At 41.3% G+C, this 24,341-nt stretch overlaps 1 protein-coding gene across 2 annotated transcripts in view; it reads right to left on the reverse strand.

Annotated features, from left to right (window-relative positions):
* Positions 1–388: 388 nt before the first annotated feature.
* The window catches only part of exoc3l1 (exocyst complex component 3-like 1), a 29,186-nt gene continuing 5,233 nt past the window's right edge, over positions 389–24,341 (reverse strand). The window contains exons 2-15 of one of the 2 annotated variants that reach the window (XM_075470565.1): positions 21,462–21,637; positions 21,167–21,386; positions 18,992–19,204; positions 17,731–17,930; positions 16,762–16,980; positions 13,842–13,912; positions 13,151–13,268; positions 12,801–12,926; positions 11,024–11,124; positions 10,761–10,877; positions 8,964–9,234; positions 2,945–3,100; positions 1,532–1,665; positions 389–1,364 (exon numbers count right to left, since the gene is read on the reverse strand). In XM_075470565.1, the coding sequence (XP_075326680.1) occupies positions 1,178–1,364; positions 1,532–1,665; positions 2,945–3,100; positions 8,964–9,234; positions 10,761–10,877; positions 11,024–11,124; positions 12,801–12,926; positions 13,151–13,268; positions 13,842–13,912; positions 16,762–16,980; positions 17,731–17,930; positions 18,992–19,204; positions 21,167–21,386; positions 21,462–21,637 (2,309 nt within the window). In that variant the 3' untranslated portion in view covers positions 389–1,177. Of the gene's footprint in view, positions 1,365–1,531; positions 1,666–2,944; positions 3,101–8,963; positions 9,235–10,760; positions 10,878–11,023; positions 11,125–12,800; positions 12,927–13,150; positions 13,269–13,841; positions 13,913–16,761; positions 16,981–17,730; positions 17,931–18,991; positions 19,205–21,166; positions 21,638–24,341 lie in introns of both variants that reach the window. The other variant, XM_075470564.1, reaches the window with a different exon arrangement.

Raw genomic sequence — 24,341 nt, forward strand, 5'->3', positions numbered from 1 at the left:
AAAGAATAAGTAAAAACAAATAAAAAATATATAAATATAAGTTTATATAAATATATAATATATAAATAACAATCCAAAATGTGACTTCCTACAAATAAAATAACATTAAATAAAGATAAAAAAAATAAAATTATTAAACAAAAACTGTGGAATAAAAGGTATTAACTTGTAATTTCACTTTTTTAATCCATTATTTGTATATTTCGTTTAATTTTTAGTCTTTTTGACGTAATTTGTGACGTTAGTTCTCGAAACGTGCTATATATAAATACATTTTACTCACCTAAATTACATGCACAGTACCTGTTTATTAATAATAATAAGTAGAAATAATACATCAATATCAATAGATCCACTGAACGTAATTATGTCAGTTCTTATCCGCGTTTCATTCATGGAAGCGATGTAAAATTTCTTCAAAACGACACAAAGATGAAGGATTAGTTCATGAAGAACTGAAGTTTTTATGTAACAGTGTTTAATTGTGCTTTGAAGGAACTGAAACAGACAAAGCAAACAACCTGAAATGACAATAAAACATCATTCAGAAGAAAACAGCAGGAAAAATAACCCACATAAATACAATAAATACATTTAAAACATCCGATTAAAAACACTATATAAACAACAAATGCAGAGATAAAACTGGGGCCAATTAAAAGTGATTAAAAACACGTAAATGAAGAGGGTGATGGTGGGGATTTAGCAGCCAGAGTCAAGGAGAACCTCAAATTAATATATTTATTCTTCAATCTTGAATTAAAAGAACCATCTGTTTATTTCATGGACTCAACATTTAACATAATTTGTTAAATATATAATACGGAACCCCACTTAAGCCTTTATTTCATGTGACCGTTTTCATCCATAACGTCACTTTTTATACATGTCACACTTATCTGATTTAATATTTTAGTTCATAAAATAATTTCTTGAGATTCTATTTGACTTTATGTTTCATAATGTATTTTTGTGAAATAGTGGAAGATACTTTAAAGCTCTAAAGAAGCTTTGAACTGAAGTTAGACCTGAACCAGCAAGTCACCAACTTGGAAAAAAAAAGGAGGGGCAGAAATAAATCCATAAGTTGCAAACTCCTGCTGAGACAGATGATGATGAAGAAATAAGTCTGAATGATGCAACATCGCTGTAAACTTAGCAGTTTGAGTCCCCTCACTCATGCACATTTGGCTGTGGGTAGACAGAAGGCCATGGTGGAGGGAGGCACCAGGATGTCAGTGAAGATGGGCCGGTATCCGACTGGAAGAGGAGGGGCGCTCTGCTCGAGCAAATCCAGCACAGTGCCTCGGATGTCCCTGGAGACGTCACCACGGATGTCGAGCAGCACAGACACATGCTCCTCACTGAGGGAACAGACAAACATGAAGGTGGGATCTCTGTGCCGTCAGCACTGAACAGTGAGCCTGAGTGGACGCCCCTGAAGAGCCAAAAAGAAAAGGGGGGACTCTGTTTCCTTTTTCCTACAATTTTACGAGCAGGAAGGGCTGAGCAGCAGCCAGGTGATGATTACCTGATGTCGGGGTATTTGGCTGCAAGTCCGGACACTTCCAGAGTGAGCATGCCGGGGTCTTTGAGCCGGATGAAGTCAGCCAGGACGGGCAGCAAGGCCAAAGGATTCACTTCAGGCACCGACCCTTCGCCTTCCTACTCGAACACACAGACGCAGCCGTGTTGAACTCATACAGCTGACATGTTAGGTCACATGTAGTTTCTGGTGTTTGACAGACTTCACCGGAAAACTTTCTCACTTCTTTTAAGCCTCGTTTCCACTATGCGGTCCGGTACGGGTCGGTTCAGAACGGTTCGCTTATTTCAGTGTTTCCACTACCACGAAAGAGTACCGGTGTTCTGCCGAGAAATGCATCCTTTCAGGTGTGAATTATTACATTTATCCAATAAAGTTACAGTGATAATATTGAGCTGACAATGGTGTTTCATTCGTTCATATTTTTTTCTCATTTTTTCATTTTTCATGTGGATTAATAACACATGTACACTTATGATAATCCGACAATTGCACATTTTACAGCATCTCTTTCACGAATTGTTATATTATTGTGCAAATATTCCAAAGTAAGGGCCGTGACTAACACTTTTATAGTAAGCCCGAAAGACGGTTGGAGACATTTTCTACGAATATCAATCTTTACCCAGTAAAGCCCAGATGAAATAATCCAAAAATTAACCTAAAACTATGAAATTTGATTATTTTAATTTTAAAGGCAATTTTGAACTTATTGAAATTTGCATCTGTTAATTCAATCAGGTAATCAAATGATAATGTAGTTATATCATTCCATTCTCTCTTTAAAGCAGGGAACCATCACGGGATGCATTTTTCGGCAAAGGTCTGCCGAAGTAGCCTATGCTTTGCCGAAAAATGCACCCCCTGCTGGTCCCGCAAATGGGGATGCATTTGCCGGCAGACATGCACTTTTCGGCATAACACCGGTCCCATGGAACCCGTTACCATGTCTGTAACCCTTCTGTTTGGGGTACCTCGCACACAGGACCGGTTCCAGGCTCTGCTCTCCGTTGTTGGTGAGGAGGCTGTGCAGCGGGAGCTCGATGGTGCTGTGCGAAACCAAAAAGTTTTCCAGCTGATTGCCGCAAAAATGGCAGAGAGTGGTTTCAACCGGACCGCGAGCCAGTGTCGCATTAAGCTGAAGAAGCTTGGAGGTGGTTCCAAATTACGGATGTTATTTGTTATTTGCTGTTATTTGCTTTTTACGCTTCGGCACGCACTCCGCCCACCCCTGAGGGTCCCCTTTGTACAGTGGGAACGCAAGCTGACCCCAAAGCAACCCGACCCGTACCGTACTGCATAGTGGAAACGAGGCTTTATTCTGCTGCTTGTCATGTGATTATCTCATCGCGACTTTTAATAATCGTGTAAGTATCTGTAATGAATTAAAGTCGTCACCAGGCTGTGGAAGATTTCTCTGAACAGCTGGTCATCCTGAAGCATCTGCTGGGCGAGCTGCCACCTCTCCTCGCCGCTCCGACACACCAGCCTCTTCTGCATCAGCGCCCTGACGTACTCCACCACCATCAGCCACTGGGCCTCCTCCTGCAGGCGCTGCAGGCACAAAAACCACAACCACACACACACAGGGTCGGGTCGAATCGTCACAAAAAAATGACCTCCTATTGTCTTTTCCTTGACCCTGAAGGAAAACACACAAGGACAAGCTGTGATGTGGGTCTGAATAAATATTCTATAAAAAGTACTTCACCTACTGCAGTCCTATAGAGATTACTTATAATTTGCTGGGCAACGATTAAAATTTCTAATCCGATTAATCACATGATTTACCTGATTAATCATGATTAATCGCATTTGTACGCAAAATCCCCAAAAGTAGTGTATAGCCTTTAGCATTTAGTTTTATTTTAAATGTGCTGCCATATGAATGAAAGTGCCATATCATTTGTTGTGCAAACACACTTTTAACATCAGCATCTTTCTGTAGTTTTTATGTAGAAGCCTCGCTCCACTGTCTGTTTCCTTGAATGACTTGCTGCTATCAGTTGTGTGTTTTGCCTTTAAGTGATATTTTAGACTGGAACTACTACGCTGAGAAGACAATTCAACTTGACTGTAAATGGTGGGTTTTTAAAAGAAAAAAGTATTTTGAAATAAGTGCTTTTATGGTGAAATAAGTAAAACAGAAAGTAGCGCCGGTTAGCTCCGTTAGCTTCCCACAGAGACTGAGGAGCACCTGTAGCGGGGATGTTACCTGCTAGTTTATTTTTATTTTATCACCCCATGCTTCGTGGTGTTTGCTGTAACTGTGTGAATAGCCGCTTTCGGACTGTAGGAACCTTTGGCAGTTCTAATAACCTTTTAATCCGCGGGGCCGTTTTCTCCCGTGTTCGGACATACAGGAACTCGGGGCTTTCTCCCTTAGTTCCTATAACTATTTAGCTCCTTCTCCGAGGTCGGGTCTTTTCATAGTTCTTATAGAACGAATCTAACGGAGGTGTGTGGTGGTCGGTAGCTACGCCCCATGTCATGCTATCACGGCTGAAATGTTTCCTCATACGACACAGACACAACCGGCGGGTGTTTAATAAGTTAAACTTACACTGGTCTCATTTGTCTCCAGCGCTCTGCTCTCCTTTCTTCCTTCATGAAATGAAAAAGTATCTCCTGACTCTCTCTGTGTGCTCTTCCAGCCTCGATATTAGACGCCTGATGTGATTGTCCATGATTAATATCACCATCATGCAGACCATAAACACGGTGGCCTCCCCGCTCTTCATATTAGCTTCTAGGTGGTGTTTTTTCTACTCTCCTTACTTTTACCATTTTGTTTTGTGTTTGAATGTAGCGCTAAACGGCTAACGGCTAACGGCTAACACGTCACTGAAGCAGACGGCTGCACGTGGCGCCTAAGTCCCTATCAGGTCCCGACTCATGTGCGAATGCAGACTGAAACAGTTCCACTGGGGAAAGATAGTTATCAGAACTACCCTCCTCGAATTTCGTTCTGATAACTACTTTCTTAGAACGGTCTGTCCGAAAGCGGCTAATGTGATGCAGAGGAGAAGTGGAAGTTAAAGAATCCTAGTTTTGACCGTGAAGATGACCTCTGGGGAATGCCGTTGGTTGAGAAGCAGCTAAAGTGGCCAGCATTACGGTGCGGTCACACCGGACGCGGCGCGAATTTTCGCACCGCGTTACTCGCGCGAGTTTTGTCGCGGGTGTAATTGAATTTACTCGCACTATTCGCACGAGTAAACAACGAGCGAATTTTCACTCAACATCATCATCTGTAGGTGCACTCAGCTCGGAGAAGTTCACCGCCTTCTCCAGGAGTTGCGTCTGGATGACGGCCGCTTCCAGTGGTATTTCAGGCTCACCAGGACCCAGTTTGATGACCTGCTCGGGAGGATCGGTGCCGTGATCTCTCGGCTGGACACCAACTACAGGCGTTAGTTCCGGACCTAGGAACCTTCGACAAGCACTTGTTTCTAGTGGGACCGCAAAGTGACGGACTTGCAGATCCAAATGAAACCTTTCATGTTTTACGGGAAGCGCGTTAGCGCGCAACCTCGCGTCAGACCTCCCCCTGAGGACAGTGAGGATAGCTGTCTCAGCGATAGTGCAGGCAGCGAGGAAGAATATGTGCCCAAGCCAGGTGATGAAGAGAGCAGCAGTGATGAGGAAAATGTTGCCAAGCTAGGTGAATCAGGATTCAAAATTAGGACCAGCACCAGCCAAATGCTGGTCGATTTTTATGTTGGCTAGGTACTACATTTTAGACTGAAAATGCTGATTTCCTATTTGAATGGCTAGTGAATTTCACCAGTTTATCCATAGATAAACTGGTGAAATTGATCCATTTCACATTTCTAAAAGTTCATTTTGACCCCTGCAGGTGATGGCGAGAGCGACAGGAGCAGCAGTGAGGAGGAGGTGGGCAGCAATGGCGAATGTGCTCCCAGGCCAGGGGAGCAAGACAGGAACAGGAGCAGAAAGAAACAAAAGAGACAAAACAAAGACAAAGTGGAGTGGAAGACGGTGAAGCAGACTCAGACCTCTGCAAAAAATGTGCCAGTGTGGCAAGGTGCTCTCCCAGACAGTGACTCAATCAGACAGCCTATTGACTATTTCAGACAGTTTTTTGACACTGAACTTTTGGCTCTTATTGTCTATCAGAGCAATCTGTACAGCACACAAGAAAATCCAAACCATGCCTTGAAATTAGATCAGAAGGAATTGGAGCAGTTCATTGGAACTGTTCTGTACATGAGTGTTATCTGCTTACCTCGCTCTAGGATCTACTGGTCTAATGCATGTCGTGTAGAGCAGGTGGCTGATGTGATGCCCCACGACAGGTGGGAAGAAATTAAACATTTCCTTCATTTGAGTGACAACACGGCACCCAACAACAGTGACAGGCTGTTCAAAATTAGGCCACTAATTGATTCCCTGCTCCCCAAATTCCAAGCTCTGCCTCAAGATCAAATGCTGTCTATTGATGAACAAATGGTGCCATTCAAAGGCAGGTCTGTTCTAAAACAATACATCCCCAAAAAGCCGTACAAATGGGGATACAAAATCTTTGTTTTGTGTGACACAAAAGGTCTGGTGCACTCATTTGATGTTTATGCAGGGAAATCTCATCCTCCACCAGGTTCACAAGACGTCGGGGCAAGCGGGAACCTCGTGCTAAAACTTGCACAAGTTATTGAAGGCTCTGTCAACCACCTGTTGTACTTTGATGACTGGTTTTCCTCACTCGATTTGTTTGTAGCTCTTGCAAACAGGGGGATACCAGCCCTTGGCACTGTGCGGCAAAATCGCCTGCAAGGCTGCAGTTTCAGCGAAGACAAAAAGCTCCAAAAGAAGGGAAGAGGGACATTTGAGGAGCAACAGGTTGTTGTTGACCGTGTGGAGGTTAGGGCTGTCAAATGGTTTGACAACAGAGGGGTGATTGTTGCCAGCACTTTTGCAAGTGCCCAGCCTGTTTCCTTCACAGAGAGGTGGGACAGAAAGCAAAGGAGGAAAGTGTCAGTGGAATGTCCTAGCATCATCACCCTCTATAACAAGTTCATGGATGGTGTTGATGCACTTGATGCCCTAATCGCCTACTACCGTATCCACATCAGGTCTAAGAAGTACTACCACCGATTCTTCTTTCACTTCGTGGACATGGTGATTGTCAAAGGCTGGTTGCTCTATCGGCGTGATTGTGACAGTATGAGTGTTCCACGGAAGAAGCAGAAGGACTTGCTGGCTTTCAGGCTTTCCATTGCACAGGCCCTGTGCATGCAAGGCAAAGATCTATCGGCCAAAAAGAGGGGGCGACCTTCGTCTGATGTGGAGCAAGAGTTCCAGAAGAAGCAGCGCAGGGGACCAACTAAGGCTATTCCCACAAAAGATGTCCGTGCTGATGCCGTGGGTCACTGGCCGCAAATCGACAGTGTGCGACAACGCTGCAAATTCCCTAAGTGCACGGGCCACACGAGCTTCAAGTGCACAAAATGTAACGTTCACCTGTGCCTAAACAAGAACAAAAACTGCTTCTGTGCATTCCACGAGTGAAAAACAAAAACAAAACAGTTTTGTTGCATTGTGATGTTACATTGTTTGTTTACATTGTTGTGCGTGAGTGTGTATGAGTGTTTGTATGTATGTATGTATGCTTGTGTGTGTGTGCGTGAGTGTGTGTATGTATGAATGTGTGTGTTTGTATGTATTTATTTATGTGTGTGTGTGTGTGCATACATGCATGTGTTGGTGTGTGTGTGTGCATACGTGCATGTGTGCGCGCATACGTGCATGTGTTGGTGTGTGTGTGTGTGTGTGTGTGCATACGTGGATGTGAGTGTGAGTATGTGTGGTGAGGTTCAACCTGGGGCTACCCAAAAGGTGTTTCATGGCCCCTACTCCTGAAATAATTAGAGTGGAGAAACATTGTTATTTTACATTGTTATATTACAAAGAACTGCTTCTGTACATTCCCTCTCATTCTTTGAGGTTCAGCAACATACATTTGGAAACTTAATTTACAATTCAAATTCATCTATAATTGAAATTAATGCAATGTTTCCTATAGCTTTAAAGCTGCGATCTGCAACTTTTTTTTAGTCATATTAGCTTGAACTGTCATGGGATTCTGGAAGTAGAATATTAAATAGGCTGTTTAGGAAAAATAACGAAATCTGTAGCTCCCTCTGAAGCCTGTAATCATGCTTGCAAAAACCGAGCGCTCCCGGCTGTTTTTAACCAATCAAGTTAGGGTGGAGGAATCCTACCTGTCAATCACAGCTTGTGCACACGCTGCTGAGAATGAGTCTGCCCCCAGCTTGTGTGCGCTCACACTGGTGTGAACTCACGTGCACAACCTCGTCCACAGAGGGGGAGGGGTTTGGGGGGCGATTCGGAGCTTGTTAGAGGTTGGGGGAGGGACCTGAAAGTTGTATCAGTTCGAATTTTCCGACTTTAGACTCGCAATTTTGAAAACCTGCCGACGGCTTTAACAGCAACATTTGTGTATATTGTGTTGGTGACATGAAAATGGTCATAATTCTTATTATTTAATACCTGCTGTTGCAGATTTATATAAATAAATATGTTAAAAAAAAGGATGAATAAAAAAACATTTTCACTGTTATATTACTGTGTTGTTGTTATCTTATTATTGACCATTATGCCTGGTGTCTCAAATTTGCAACATAACCAAAATTTCTATTTATTTTTTGTGCAAAAGTGAAATGAATAATCTCAGCATTATTTACCATCTACTTAAAGGCTAAAACACACACAAAACATTTTTTTATATACAGCTATATAAACTCAGGCGTTAAGGGGATAAAATGAAAATGGCCGAGTAAAAGTTCCGTACCCTTCTCCGTGTTTGGTGGATCCGCCGTTTACTTTCTTTTCCGGTTCCGCAGCAGACAGCAGACTTTTACAAAATAAAAGCCTGTGAGCAACAGACTTTTACAATAATAAAATAAATAATAAAACCTGCGTTAATGGGCAATAAAATATTTATCGGCGTTAAATAATGAACACGTTAACGCGATAATAACGAGTTAACTCGCCCAGCCCTACTTATTATATTATTAAGTGAAATATAGTGTCATCACAAGCGTTCTCGTATTTATCTGCATAAATCTCAGTTAATACGACTGGATGAAAACAGCCGACTTTTGTTTTGAAGGTTTTGGCCACAAGGAATCATGGGGGATGGAGTTATCTCCTTTCTTTTATAAAGCATGATCTGGTGTTCTGGAGCTCCTTTCTTTAGCTATTATCTCTTATAAGACACTTTTGGGTCATTTCACTCAGTTGGAAAGCTTCTTAAGAGTAAACTCTCTTCAAGCGGACTTCTGGTTTACATCCAAAGAGTTAAAGATGCACACATGCAGCCACACATGAGACAAATAAGAACATCAGCTCCACCCAGACGGAGAGAATCTGTTACCTGCCGGCAGGGCGGTCGAACCCGGCCGTATAGCTCCAGGTGACGCTCCAGGACGCCGCACAGTTTGGGGATGGGTTCTCCCTGGACCAGCCAGGGTCGGGTCAGCAGGCCTGGGAGGAAGGGCTGGAGGTCCAGCAGCAGCTGATCCATCACCAGGCGACACGCCCGCCGCACCGCCCGGTCCAGAGCTGCCAGAGGGTTGGGGGGAGTCCGGGTGAACTGGCCCGCAGCCCGAGAGGACTGCTGCTGCTGCAGGCTCTCTGTGGACTGTCTGCATCCAAAACAAGACGACACTGAGCCGCATCTGATGCTGCAGAGCTTTGACGTACCGTTACAACTTAAAATCTGTCTCCCCTGTCATGATAGAGGGAGGTCGTATGTTATCAGACGTTTGTTTTATCGTGGATCCACGAGAAAAAGCAGACGTAAAAGACAATAAACCGTCTGAAAAATGTGACTTAGAAGGAAATTCACATAGAAAAACATTAAAGGAGTCCTTCAAAAAGCCCTTTTCTCTTTTATTATTTAAAAAATGTTGCATAATCACCGACTAAATAAGAGCAAATGAAACATTCTGCACAGCTCAGCTTTGTCTTCATCACTTGTTGTGAGAAGTTTTTAGAAGAAATGCATCGAAAACTCACACGTGTGACGTTTTATTTCACAGAAGAAAGCTTCAACTCATCAACTGTCTGTTTATCAAAAGACAGATATTAAGATCTGAGGACAATTTAGACGATAAAATTACCAAATAACACAAAAAAATGGCCTTTGAGTGAGATAAATACTGGAGGAGAAATGTCATATTCTGCTAAAGCAGGAAGAAAAATGATAAAAATTTAATTTCTGCTTTTAAAAAAAGGTAAATTTAGGGAATATTAAATGTTATTTTTAGGAATATTACTTTATAAAACTGTTTTAGATTATTTCAGTTATTATACTTTGTGTTTTTATAGATTTCTCTTTTATTGGTTTATCTTTTAGTTTTGAAGAAGATTCTAGTTATTTATGACTCGTGGGGGACAAACTCAAGCCTACAAAGTTTGACTCTTTTCTGACTCTTTTGTTTTCATTACGGTTTGATAACATGAGCATTTGTCTTCCTGCCTCACAGATCAATATAACAGATCACAATGATCATTGAAGCAGCAGCAGGTTTTCTTTTTTTAAAACAATATTTGCTATGATTTTCCTCCTTTATTGTCTCTTTTTTTAGATTTTTTAGGGAGCAGAAGCATAACAGTGTAAAAAAACAGCAAATACAAGACGTTTTTGCTTGAAATAAGCAAAATAAATCTGCCAATGGAACTAGTGAAAATCGGCTTGTCAAGATTTCTTGAAATAAGATGTGATATTTAGGACTTTTGAGTTAAAAGTGATCTTGAAATTAGCTTAAAAACCTCTTCAAATGTCAAAAAAAGCTTGTTTCATATGATATGTGACTCAAAACAATTTGTTTTCAAGACTTTTTCATTTAACAAGATATTCCAGAAGTATTGTCTTCAAACAAGTCCCTATATCTGGCTGAAATGGTACTTGTTAGGCAGTTGTGTCTAATATTAAGTGTAATGAGATATTTTGACTAGAAATGAGACAAATATACTTGGTAAGACTGATTTTTTTCCAGTGAGAAGCCTCCTGGAAATAGGAAGAAAATGGCGATTGAAGATTAAAGAACACACGATTAACTTTAGAAGGATGCTTTGACACATTATTAACCTACTCTAAGTCTGCGAGGTGTCAACAAAATGTAAAGGATGGAGCAGTGAAGCTTTTCAAACTCCGTCATAATCTTACTTTAGGATGATGCAGTTGCTGATGGAGGCCAGCAGGTAGTGGAGGTAGAACTTGTTCTTGTTGTTGCTCAGATCCCGGCGATGCTCCTTCCCAAACTCAACCAGAGCTTCCCGAAACCTAGAAGCAAGTAAGAGCATCATCGATATAACAAAACTTTAGTCACTTAACTTGGTAGCTTTGCTGCTCATGATGGAAAAATAAGAAAAGTTTGACGAAACTGAAGCAGAAAGGTGCGGTGTGTCAAATCTTTTATGACCTCGCACCTGTTTAAGAGGTTCTCCATCTCATACAAGCCCATCTGTATGGTCTGATCTCGCAGGGATTCTCCAATCATGAGAGCGACCCGGGCGTTCTCCTCCAGCATCTACAGAGACACAGTTTAAAGTGACACATTAACATCCACAGAAGAGTTGAAAGGAGAAGCTGCTGGAGCTCATAATGTCATCACAAACAGAGTCTCCGATTTATTCAAACACGATGAGATCAGAGGATTTAATTTAATCTCATGATAGTGAACCTGATACTGCATCTTTACAGCATGACCATCGCTACCACCAACATTTAAAAACTATAAAATCAACAAATAAGACGTCCTCGCACTGCAGCTGCCATTTATCAGACCGACAGTTCAGAAATGTTGGCATTTATGCCAGATAGGAACAATAATTCCTAAACCAACGACATTCTCAGCAGATTTAATTACTCTGTGAGTTCTCCAGTGTTCAAAGACTCTGCAAATTAAAAACTTTGAATCCCAAACGTCTTTATTTCTATTAGAACGACAGAAACTCCAATTAAACGTGACTTTTAGGGATCTCGATGAGTCACAATTCTTTATAACGTTATTGTGAATTGATCACGTTTGAGAGTTCTCAAACTAAGATGCAACTTGTTGAAATTATGGAAGTTTTTCTGTGCCATTAGAGTTTGATTATGAATTTCTAATATTGGATTTTTACAGCATCAAAATCAGACTTTGAATTTGAAAAACCAACAGTGTAAAAAAAAAAAAAATCAATTTCTAAAAACAAAAATAAGTGTAAAAAAATTCAACAACTAAAAAAAAATTCATTGAATTCATTGAATTTTTTTCCATTGAATTTTTTTAAGTTGATTTTTTTTCCACTGAATTTTTGTTTTTAGAAATTGATTTTTTTTTTACACTGTTGGTTTTTCAAATTCAAAAACTGATTTTGATGCTGTAACAATTCAATATTAGAAATTCGTATTCAAACTCTGATGGCACAGAAAAACTTCCATATGAAATTCCCCTGAGGATGTCCAACATTACCGTGGTAACGCCATCACAGAGGCAGAACTAAACAGCAGATAAATCAAATAACCGTCGCCCTGAATTTCAGTTTTTACTCCTTTTTAATTCGATTTTATCCAAGTGAAAATGTTAAAGGGCACATTAGTGCTTCCTCAGAATGCTGAGTGCACATGTCCAGACTATGAATAATATAATAATCCACTCCCATGATGTGCATTTTATAATCGACCCTCCACATACGAACCCATTAAGATGAAGCGTAGCTGCAGCTCCCATTGAAACCTGCTGATTTTACATGTTTATTTTATATGCTGTCATTGTGTTTGAGACACAGGATCAATGCCTTTTGTTTAAAGTATTCATGAATTTAAGGGCAAAACCAAAAAAAAATAACAATAAAAGCTAAAGGTTTTAGCTCTTAAAGAGTTTTTTTTTACATTGATATTGATTCTTAAGAGGAAAAAAAACAGACATTTTCTCTGGAAACTCCAGAGGTTTTAGGATATTAAAAGTCTTACACTCCAGTTCTGTCATAATAGGCTCTACATACAATATTTGTCTGAGCACGATCCACGATTGCAGGTGAAGGGTCATATTCTAATGACAATCCTTTGGCTCCAAAGACTCGTCTAAGACTGAGAATTAAATGATCGTTTATGTTGTTGCTGCGTCGACCGGCTGCGAAACGAAGCATGGCGACGTTTGTAGGTTTATAAACGGTATTCTACAAGGTTAAAATGTGTCAGAGCCGTCTGCAGCAGGTTTACCTGTGTGATGATGGTGGGCAGGCTGGTCTGGTAGAAACCTTCATGGTCTGTATCTGGCTCCTGATCTCTTTGCCAGTCTTGCAGCTCCACCTGCAGAGCTTTGTGCATCCACTCCGACACACTCTTCTGTTTCAGACACCACCAACAGGGGCACAAACTCAGCGTAACAGCACAGAAACCATCACGTTTCTTAGAGTTAGGCATTATCAACATGTAGAAATATGGGATATGATGAGTGTATCATCCTGAATGCAGCATCAAAAGCTCCTTACTGAGGCTGAAAAGCTACCAAAGCGGTGTAAGAACAGAAGGTTTGTGTAATGTTGAAGAATCGCCGGTGGCCGACTCACCCGAACACTCTGAACATATTTGCTCTGCAGCTGCTCCAGCCCCTCTGAGGAGATGAGAGGTCCCAGCTCGGCTCTCTCCAGCTCAGCAATCAGCTCCGGGTTGCCCATCATGTCCAGGCTGCCAGAGCGAGACCGCCACACTCAGTCATTACTTTACATTAAATCGCACAGCAGCACAATAAACAGGGATACTTAAAGACCTTTGTAGCTTAACAACGGCTTCATGAGTTTCTCCTTAAAACGGGGGAGACTGAACACAGAGTTGTGAGAAAAAACGGATTATTTTGAATAAAAAGAAAGAGTTAATGAGTGATCTCGCCTCAGATAATATCAGGATATAACAGATTGTTCATTTTGATTCCTTTAAGAGCTAAAAAAAAAAAAAAAAAGCCTGATAAATGCCGGCCACCTCCTGACGTGCACCAGAAACGAGTGGCTGTTTATTTAAAACTACATGTAGTGTGGCTCTGAACTAATTTGGTAAGTAAATGGTAAATGGTACGTGTGCTTCATTTGATAGTAATTAAGAGGAATGGGTGAGAATGGGTGAGAAATATGGGAGAGAAAAGTGTGCCTTAAAGTTAATCAGATTCACGTTAAACCACAGGATAAAGCTGGGAGAATCAGGAGTTCTGAATTCGTTCCGATATAAAAGCTCTTTGAGCCTCAACGCGCAGGTCGTGGGTCTCACCTGTTGTAGATGTGTAACACCCAGTTGAGCACAGCGAAGATCTCCCCGCTCTCCAGGTCCCAGCTGCTCACCTAGGCCACAAATAACACTTAGATGTGGACGGTGAAGTTCTCACGAGTTTGAAAACCAATTGAAATCATCACTAATAAAGAAAGGAACAGAAAAAAGAAAAAGCTTTGACGATGTGACTGTTCAACTTGACTCGAAATTCATGAACTCAAGATTTTTCCTGTTTTGTTTAGTCTAAATGGTTTCATTTAATTTGTTAACCCAACCCTTGGGGTGTACTTTCTCCTCTAATTTCACACTGGAAATAGTGATACTCATCATATTTGGTCCAGTAATGCATTTTTGACTATTTTTTCAAATTACTATTATTATAATTATTAACACACATCATATACAATGCAATTTTTATTGTGTAAAATATTTTTTTTAAATCAGGCATGACAAAAAAATTTAAAATCCCTAAAAATCAATGTTGTTGCTAATCATTGACATATCCCAGACCATAGTTATCCCTACTCAATAATTCCACTTTGCATTCCATATTTTGAAAATACTGGCACCTAAAGGCTTCAAATTTGGGCTAAAAAGTTCAAATTGGCATCTAAAGGGTTAAAAAAAAATTTAATAATTGAAAACTTGGTAGTTATGATCAGAACTGAAGTGGAATAAAAGATTTATGAAAAGAAAGTGGAAAAAAATATTAATATATGATGTTTTTAGGTCGTTTTAAAAGGGGACAAAAATGTCCCGTTTCAGAAATGAAGTTTTGTTTTAAATCAGGTGTGAGGGTTAATACACATCCATTTTTGCATTTCAGGCCTGCTAAATATTCCAAAAAGGTTCTCTAACGTTGCCATTTCTTCTCACAACACATAAAAGACGTTCTGGCATTGAGGACACCGAGTGGTGAGGAGTTTCAGGTGTTATGTTGCTAAGTTGCTCTAAGATCTGAGTGAACTTTTCTGCATCGATGCTGCCATCACAGAAGCGGGAATAAGTTCTCCTTCCCACACCGGCACAGAGCCTGGCTTCAGGACTTTAGTTGAAAACAGTCCGGATGCTTCTTCTGGTTTTCTCTGGAGCACACGCCGTCCATTTCCAAGACCTGGAATACTGATTGGTCTCCGTCCCAGATGCCTCCGAGCCCAGAGAAGTGGACGCCGCCTCTGGACGAGGTTAACAAAAGGCTTCTTTTCCGCACAGTAAAGTTTGCAGAGACCTTTGTGAATGTATTGTAGCACAAAGGATTCCCAAAGTAATCCCGAGTGGTTCAGCTGCTGACGAACGATCGATGCAGAGCTCTCCAGTTTCCTTTCACGGTTTAATGGCATCCTGCACCGTAGATGGAGAAACGTGAACATCTCTTCCATTCTGTCTTTGAGGAACACTGTTTTTAAATTTGCTTTGTCACACAACTTTGGACACAATGGAGATCGTCTGCCCATCTTCGCTGCTTAAATACTCACGATGATGGTCACCAGCTGACCCCGCCTGTTTGACATAACATCATTATTTTATTTTTAACTACATTACTAGACCTAAATTACCCCCGTTGTACGATTGTTATAAGTTCCAGGTGTGGAAGACACATCTGGGGTTCATACTGTCTGCAATGCAATAAAAATCAAAGTAAATGTTTTTGTTCCCCATGACATCACAACTTTAGTGTATCAGACGATAACATAAAGTGTGTGAATCACGACATGAATGCTTAACCCTCATACCTGATTTAAAACAACTTAATTTCTGAAAAGGGACATTTTTGTCCCCTTTAAAACGACCTAAAAACATCCTATGTTAAAGGACAATTTCGGTCGTTTACAACATCCAGCTGTATTGCCCAATCTACCCATGATTTAGCCATAGCAAAGACGCAAAAAAATGTCATCCGACCCTGACAGTGCTATAAAAATAGCGTTTAAAACACAATATAAATTGATGCCCCCATGGCTATGTTGTCAGTCCGAAATCTCCGTGCAAGCAACACTGTTTTTTTCACAATTTTAACCCTTTAAATACTGGTTTATATGATGTAAACGCCAATTTCTGTAAAAAAAAACAACAACACAAAAACTGCTATATTTTCAATATATAGAATGCAAAGTGGAATTGTTGAGCCGGGATAATTATGGTCTGGGATATGTCAATGATCAGCAACAACATTGATTTTTAGGGATTTTTAATTTTTTTGCTATGTCTGATTTAAAAAAAAAAGAGTCAGAAGCAACAAGGAGAACTGAGCATGAAGTGGAGGGAGGTGAGAGATTTGTTTTCTCTGTTATGTCAACGCCCATGCCTACCTATAGGCCACTGTCATTTCTCACGCCAAATGTACAACGTTTGCATTTAGGCTTAAACAGTGTCTGGTTCCATGGCATATGAAAAACGCGAGACAATATCTTCCTATTTTAAATGGGTAAAAAGTGGGTAGGCTAGTTTAAAAGTCTACTCAATCAGGGTAAGAACTTATCAGACCATATCAGGTACTCTTAATTTAAGATTTAGACTTTTTATTTTGCAATATTCCCTCTTGTGGAAGTATTTATTAACTGTGCTACAGTAAGATTGAAAAAATGTTCAGTACCTGGACTGAAATACTGTATCTGTTGAAAATTGTAACACTGTGCTTTTTAGTAATATTGCCTCTTGTAAAAGGCTGACTTGATTATGTTTGATGAGCTACAGAAGGAGGAATCGAAAAGCTAAATGGCTGAACTCAAAGGTGTTTTTATTTGCTTGGATAGCTCTGTTAAACCTGTTGAGGTTCATGAAAATTTGAATAAATGTTCTTAGACATCCAGTAGGCCACAGGCCCATTTTCTGTATACAGTGAGGCAGTGGTGGTGTTCTGGCTGGGGGCCTGGGCCGCTGTACAGCTGTATGCCCAGCAACGCCCCTGGTCCTCACTGACCTGCGCCAGGTGGGTGTGTAAGCAGCGGTGGCTGGCTCTCAGGTAAGCCCTCGTCAGCTGGTAGTGCGGCGGCACGCAGTGCTCCAGCAGGTGGCGCACGGTGTCCAGGTCAGCCGTGATGCCGTGCTGCAGAGCTGAAAGGTGTCCCGCCAGACCCGGGCCGCGCGCGTGCAGGTAGGAAACGCTTCGAAATCGCGCGGACACCGCCTCCTCTAGTACCTGAAGGGAAGGCGACAGGCTGTTTAGGCAAGGCATCTTTATTTATACAGCGCATTTCATACCACAGGCAACTCAATGTGCTTTACATAAAGACAAGGCATTTAAAAGAACAGCATAAAAACAAGCAATTTAAAGACAAAAAAAATAGAATAAAAATTAAAACACAGTTAAAAGCAATCAAAGAAGAGGGGGAAGAGAAAAATGCAAACTTTGTATGTTTGGCGTGAGAAATGACCTGGATTTAAAAGTGCTTACAGTTGGGGCTGATTTCAGTTCTGCTGGTAGTTTGTTCCAGTTGTGTGCAGCATAACAGCTAAAAGCTGCTTCACCGGGTCCAGTTTGAACTCTGGGCTCCACTATCTGACCTGAGTCAGCAGATCTCAGAGCTCTGCTGGGTTTATACTCTACTAGCATGTCATTCATGTATTCTGGACCCTAAACCATTCTGTGATTTGTAGACGAGCAGCAGAACTTTAAAATCTATGAAACCCTTCATTCTGGATATGTTCTTAAGTTGATAAAAGGCTGATTTGGTGACTGATTTGATATGATTGTTGAAGGTCAGGTCTGAGTCTATCAGCACGCCGAGGTCTCGGACTTGGTCTTTAGTTTCTAGAGACAGTGACTCAAGATGTTTACTGACAGCAAACCTTTTCTCTTTGTTGCCAAACACAATGACCTCCGTTTTTTCTTGAGAAAACACAGGAGGAGGTTTGTTCACGCTCGTCTTGCACGTGAGGTGGTGCTGACCTGGAAGAAGCTTGCTCTCCAGCAGCGGGGTCGTCCTGGAGGCAGGGGCCTGCTGTGCCCTCCGGTGCCGCCTCTCTCTGCCATTAGAGCTCGGTCCAGGGCCTCCTCCCGCTCCACTATCCTCACGGCCGACACAAACGGCGTGGGGTTCTGCCGGGCCAGAGCCAGGGCGCTGCTCACCACCGCCCACAGCTCCTTTCCTGAGGGCAGTGAAGACATCATTTCATTCCATGTTTATCCATTTTTTTTAAAAGTAAAACACAGTTTTAAGTCCTGTTTTAGAGAGAAGCTCTTAAAACAACGCTCATTATATCACGCCCATCCCCGTATAAACGGGTCTAATCTGGCCCAGACGTCATCAGTATTCTTTATTTGCATTATTAAAGATTTTTCATTTTTGCTTTAAAGGGATAGTTCGCCTCTTTTGACATGAAGCTGTATGACATCCCATATTAGCAACATCATTTATGAACATCTTCTTACCCCCCGCTGCATCCTGTGAGCCGAGTTCCAGCTGAGTTTTGGTGTTGACGAAGTTAGTCCGGCTAGTTGGCTGGGGCTAAAAAAATAAAGCGTTTTGCTTCTCAAAATAATATGCGTTCAAAAGAGTAATACATTTGCATCACAAAATCGTTCATCCAGAAAAAGTCAGACCTCACAATCGCTTGGTGCTATTTTCTCTCCCTTCGTATCACTGCGTGGTGTGCAGACCGAGCAGTAAACACCGTAACAGGTGCGGCTGTCGGCAGGCGGCTGAACGGATTTTGTGATACAAATGTATTACTCTTTTGAACGCATATTGTTTTAAGAAGCAAAACGCTTTATTTTTTAAGCCCCAGCCAACTAGCCGGACTACCTTCATCAACGCCAAAACGAGGCTGGAACTCGGCTCACAGGACGCAGCGGGGGGGTAAGTCAAATTTAATAAATGATATTGCTAGTATGGGATGTCATACAGCTTCATGTCAAAAGAGGCGAACTATCCCTTTAAGTGACTTTAAGTGATTAGATGTCTGAACTATGTTCATAACTTAAGCTGCCCTGCTTTAAACAGAGTTCATTAAATACTTGTCTGCTAATACCCATCATTACATCATTTCAGCATCATGATCTTGTACTTAAGAATGTTTACACTGTGTGTTTTGTGTTCAAGATGTTTACTTTTGTCTGCCAACATGCAATATAACAAAAAACCCGGCCGTTTTCTTTACAAATTAAATCAAAAATCACTGAGTAAACTTTGTTCCAAAGCTCTCCTCACCCAGGGCGTCCACCAGCTGCCCGACTCCAGAGAAATACTTGGCCACCAGCTCCTGGTCCTCAGCGCCGAGTGCACTTCCTGCCGTCCCAGCAGGCCCGTGGAGCTGCCAGAGAATGTCGTCCTGCCATTGCTCCAGATCCATCAGCCGGGCGTGGGCCTCCAGGAGCCGCCGGGACTCCACCAGCCGTTCTGTCTCCAACACCATGCTACGAACTACAAAGGTCGAGGAAGGGGAGGCGGGGTGGGGAGACTTTTATTCCTCTAACTGTCAACAGCAGCGTTAACCTCGTGTTGTTACTTGGGGTTAATGAGTCCAACTGCCTACACCAGTTTCCTGCAAATGCTCATTCTTCTTGTGTAAAAGACGAAGAATGGGTGTGAAAACACTTCTAAGGTTAAATGGCACGTCTTCAGAGCACGATTTAGAACCAGAACCAGCTGTTAGTGGCACTATGTTCTGGTCAGGCACAGTCGCATGAACCAAATGTGAATATCAGGTTATTTCTTAGATATAAGCTTGCTTGTCAAAACAAAAAGACGTCTCAGGAGTAAAGCTAAAAGAAGTTTAGATAATCCCAGTTTAGCCTCACCACTCAGACTCGAATCTATAGTTTCTTGAAACAATGTCAACAAACACTGAACCTCAAATGATCGGGTTAGATTGTATCACATTTGGGGGCCTAACGGAGGCTAAACCGACACTCTCTCACCTGAAGATCGATCTGAAAAGTCCCATTTGCAGCAATAAAGTTTTCTTTCAATATTTTTAAGGATAACCAAAAGCATCACTTTATGTTAATAAAATATTATTTCATTTCTATTTCATGGGCTCGAATTTGCAAGAAGTTTAAAAGCCTTTTCTGAGGCTCTGCCGAAAGCTTATTATAATTCTAATCTCTTTTATTAAGAGAATGAATAATATAAAATGCTGCCTGTTGCATCCATTCACCAACGGCACAGTGAAATGAATTTACACACTTCATAAGTCCAAAGAAAAGATTGAAACCATTTTTTTCCTTTTCCTCCTACGGCCCTATTTTCCCCTCCCTGATATTAAATTGAATTATTCAACACTATCCCTGTTTGAACATGACTCTGCTCTCCCGTTTGTGCAAATTAAATTACAAGATCTGGATAAAAAGGTGCGAAAGAGTTCAGGGATGGAATCCAAAAAACATAGCTCGAAAAGCCAAGAACCCTCATCGTCCAACACTGGCAGGGACAGAGAGACCAACCTAAATCTGATTGATTGGACCTTAGGTCTTTATCTACACCACCAATTACAAAAATTAGGATGCTGTGTAAAACATACGTTATATATGAGCTCATCTTTGAGTTAAAGGCAGCAACACGTCTCATGAAGTTGGGACGGGGGGGGCAAAAGGTTGAATAAATAAGTTAAGACAGAGCTGGAGGAACTAATTAGGTTAACTGGAGACAGGTCAGTAACACGATTGGGTATAAAAAGAACACCTTAGAGAGGCTGAGTCTCTCAGAAGTAAAGATGGGCAGAGGTTGCAGGACATAAAAATCGGTGTCTAAAAATTGTGAAGAGTTTGAGGATAATGTTCATAGACGGGAAAATTGTGAAGATTTGGAATATTCCGTCATCTACAGTCCACGATAGCCTCAAAAGATTCAGAGACGAGCTAATATTTCTCATGAAGTAGCTAAATACGTTTTGTATGTTCTCATGTGAATAAAATATCCATCTATGACATTTACAAATCCTGCAAATTAACTCTGTTTTTACTTAGGTTTTACACATTTTCTACTATTACAACAAATAATTAGTAATAATTTCCCCCCTCAGCTTTAGCTCTGCCCTCTAAAACTGCACCCTTACAACCAGTTTCAGATGTGGTTTTCAGTTACAGAGGACACAATGTCGCCCTGGCTGCACATAGACGTGTGAAAGTAATACAGTCACAAAAAGTTTGGATATGCCGACACCAACTGATCCAGAACTTTCTTTCTTTGGAAATACAACAACCTCGAAATAAGGTTTAAAAACATTGCTGTTTTGCTGTGTTTACTTATTCGATTTCCTTTCTTTACGTCTTGTATTCTATTTTTAAGACTTTGGTGGGAATATACGTGACATTGTTGTGGATTTGAACATCTTTTAACATATTAAAAAATGACATGATAAAGTGCAGGTGCGCGTCTTCTCACCGGAGTAAAGTCGTGGCAGGTTGCTGACGGCGGCGAGCAGCTGATGGTGGTTGACCGACACCTCTCTCAGCCTCTCCAGAGACTTCACATCCTCTGCGTTTCGATCCGACTCCAGTCCGGCTTTCTTCAAAGTGTGCGACACCTCCTTCAGCTCGGCCCGGGCCTCCCGGAGCTGCTCCAGCCCCCAGCCCACCCCCTCCAGGTACGACTGGACCATAGACTGGAGACAGAGGAGGGACGCCATGTGGATAAGGTGCTGAACATGGATGGATGCAGATGTGGTTTGTGTTGTCACCTTCAGTCTGGTGTGAATGGAAGTGGTCCTCTGACTTTCTCTCTTCTTGTACTGGCTCAGTCGCTCCAGATGTTCTGGTCGACAGAAAACGCCCGACGCCCACTTCAGGGCAGCACCGCGGGCCAAACACTCCGCCCTCTCCACCTCTGGCCATACCGCAGCCTCTGGCACCGTGTCTGACGCAAGAGAAAGGATGGACATCTGAATCTGAAGCAGCAAAGATTTCAACAATAAACAGTTGCTCTGTCTGGATCTGTTGCCCAGGCTGCATTCTGGGTAATAAGTATGGACCGAGTATCATGTGATACAACTGCACGAAATAAGTTAATATCATTCATTTTGCTACATCGGATCAGAACGTTCAACCCTAAGAGTCTGAGAGTGTTGCTGGAGTGCAATGTGCAGACTTTAGAGGACGAGAGCGTCTTTATCATCAGGCAAAAGACTTTATCAAGTAAAGAAATGTTCAAATCGTGCACATTTCGTAATTTAATGAGAGCTTATCCTCAAACCCCATGAAAAACTGGTCGCAGTTAGCTATTTAGAATAACTTTTATAACACTAAACTACATTTTGAGATAATATACGCCGTGTTTATGGTTGTTTTGATCAGTTTGTCTTGATTTCAGAACTCTTGATCGGTCATACTGTTGCCTAACAGGAGGAGGGTTCCTGGTTTGAGTCCCAGCTGGGTTCTTTCTGTGTGGAGCTTGCATGTCCTCCCCGTGTATGCGTGGGTTCTCTCCGGGTACTCTGGCTTCCTCCCACAGTCAGAAACAGGCATGTTAGGTTAACTGTCGGTTCTAAATGGACCCAAAGGTTGAGCGTTTGTCTCTGTGATGGACTGTCCAGGGGGAATTCTGCCTCTCGCCCAATGACAGCTGGGATAGGCTCCAGTCCCCCCACGACCCTGAATTGGATTAAGAGAAAATGGCTGGACGAATAGCTATTTATTGCAGTTTTGACAAGCTTAAACCACAAAGCTTGAATACTCCAACCAAAACAAGGATACTGTTGCAAGTGTGCTTCTAAATTATGTTGATTTCAGCCAAATAATAAGTCCAAAAGCAACACAATCAACAGCAGCATCAACAAAGTCTTGCAAAACTACCGCGACAATAAAGAAACTATGATTGTCTTTAAATATGATATTAATGATCGTGAAATAGAATTCAGAATTTAAATATGTCATGGAAATAACAATCTTATCAAGCGTGTAGTTAAAAAAACACCAGGTTCTCATAAGCCAAAAGGCCACAATCTCATTGTTTCCAGATGATATCTGCAACAATTATTAACTAAATATGTGCAGTTTGTGGGCACAAGATTAAACAGAAGGTGCTAATCAATAATCAGGTAACCAGAATTGATCAGAAATTCATCAGAAACAGATTTCTCTGTGTATAAAAAAAAAACAGAAACAGGATGCTTTTGCTCACAGTAATGGTGAAATGTTGTCGTTTTGGTGTCTCACTCATGTTAAGACCCACAACACAGAACGCACTCCGAACAGGATTAAGAACTAATTGGGTTTGTCATTAAAAACCAGCCAACGTTAAAAGACTCAGCAACATGACCGGGCGCGCTTTATTCAGACCCTCAGCCGGGGAATCCCACCTACCACCTGCAAAGGGGCGTAACACAGAGCGTTTTCCAGCTTTTTGCCTGTTTAAACTGTAATTTCTAGCATGCAGCAGTGTGGAAGCCTCGAGGTCTTTTATGTTCTGGGATTCAGACACAAAGACGGAGCCGATGGTGCTGGCTGCTCTTTTTCTCTGGAACAACTGACTTATTTATGAGAACTTTTCACTGGTATTTGGCTGGAGTTTTGTTTATGTCTTACTTGTGAGGATAATATCCAACTTTTTTAAGAACTGGTTTCACACCTTTTGTTCCTTTCTGTGTTACTGTGGATTTTGTTGCTTTTATTTCTCTTCTACACTGGAAAAACAACAAATATAGGACGTTTTTGCTTGAAATAAGCAAAAAAAATGTGCCAATGGAACTAGTGAAAATCGGCTTCTCAAGATTTCTTAAAATAAGATGTGATATTTGGGACTTTTGAGATAAAAGTGATCTTGAAATTAGCTTAAAAACCTCTTCAAAGGTAAAAAAAAAAAGCTTGTTTCATATGAAATCCGACTCAAAACAATTTGTTTTCAAGACTTTCATTTAACAAGATATTCAAGATGTATGTCTTCAAACAAGTCCCTATATCTGGCTGAAATAGTACTTGTTAGGCAGCTGTCTCTTATATTCAGTGAAATTAGATATTTTGACTAGAAATGAGGCAAATATACTTGGTAAAACTTTTATTTTTTCCAGTGTACAGCGCTTTACTTTACTTTGTGTTGTTTTAAATGTGCTTTAGAAATAAATTTGACATAGAAAAGGAGTTCATGTTTCTCTCACACAGCGACACACGAGCCACTCTGGTGTTTTATCAATAAAGTCTGCAAGCTCACCTGAAACATAGGAAAACACTGAATGAAACCTTTAACAATTATTTGAAAATTGGGTCTCTACAATTTAAATTCCAGTTTAGGTTTGAGGCTGTCAAACCAAACGGATCAGGATTAAGATACACACTTTTGGCACCTTTTGACACACATATGCACAGGGTCACACACTCAGAGGCTGTGTTCGAAACCGCATACTACATACTGCATACTACATACCACATACTGCATACTTCCATTCTGTATTCTACATACAGAACGCACTTCTGCACTTCCGGTTATTTTCACAAAATAAAATACCCGTTGCCTTTTATCACAGGGAAAGCCATTACGATACAATTGGTGCTTTTGTTTTGAAAACAGGAAGTGAACCTACCCTCGTTGTAGCTAGCTTGAAACTGCCGTTTTGACAGGAAATGAC

Source organism: Odontesthes bonariensis, chromosome 7 (assembly GCF_027942865.1).
Source record: "Odontesthes bonariensis isolate fOdoBon6 chromosome 7, fOdoBon6.hap1, whole genome shotgun sequence".
NCBI lineage: Eukaryota > Metazoa > Chordata > Actinopteri > Atheriniformes > Atherinopsidae > Odontesthes > Odontesthes bonariensis.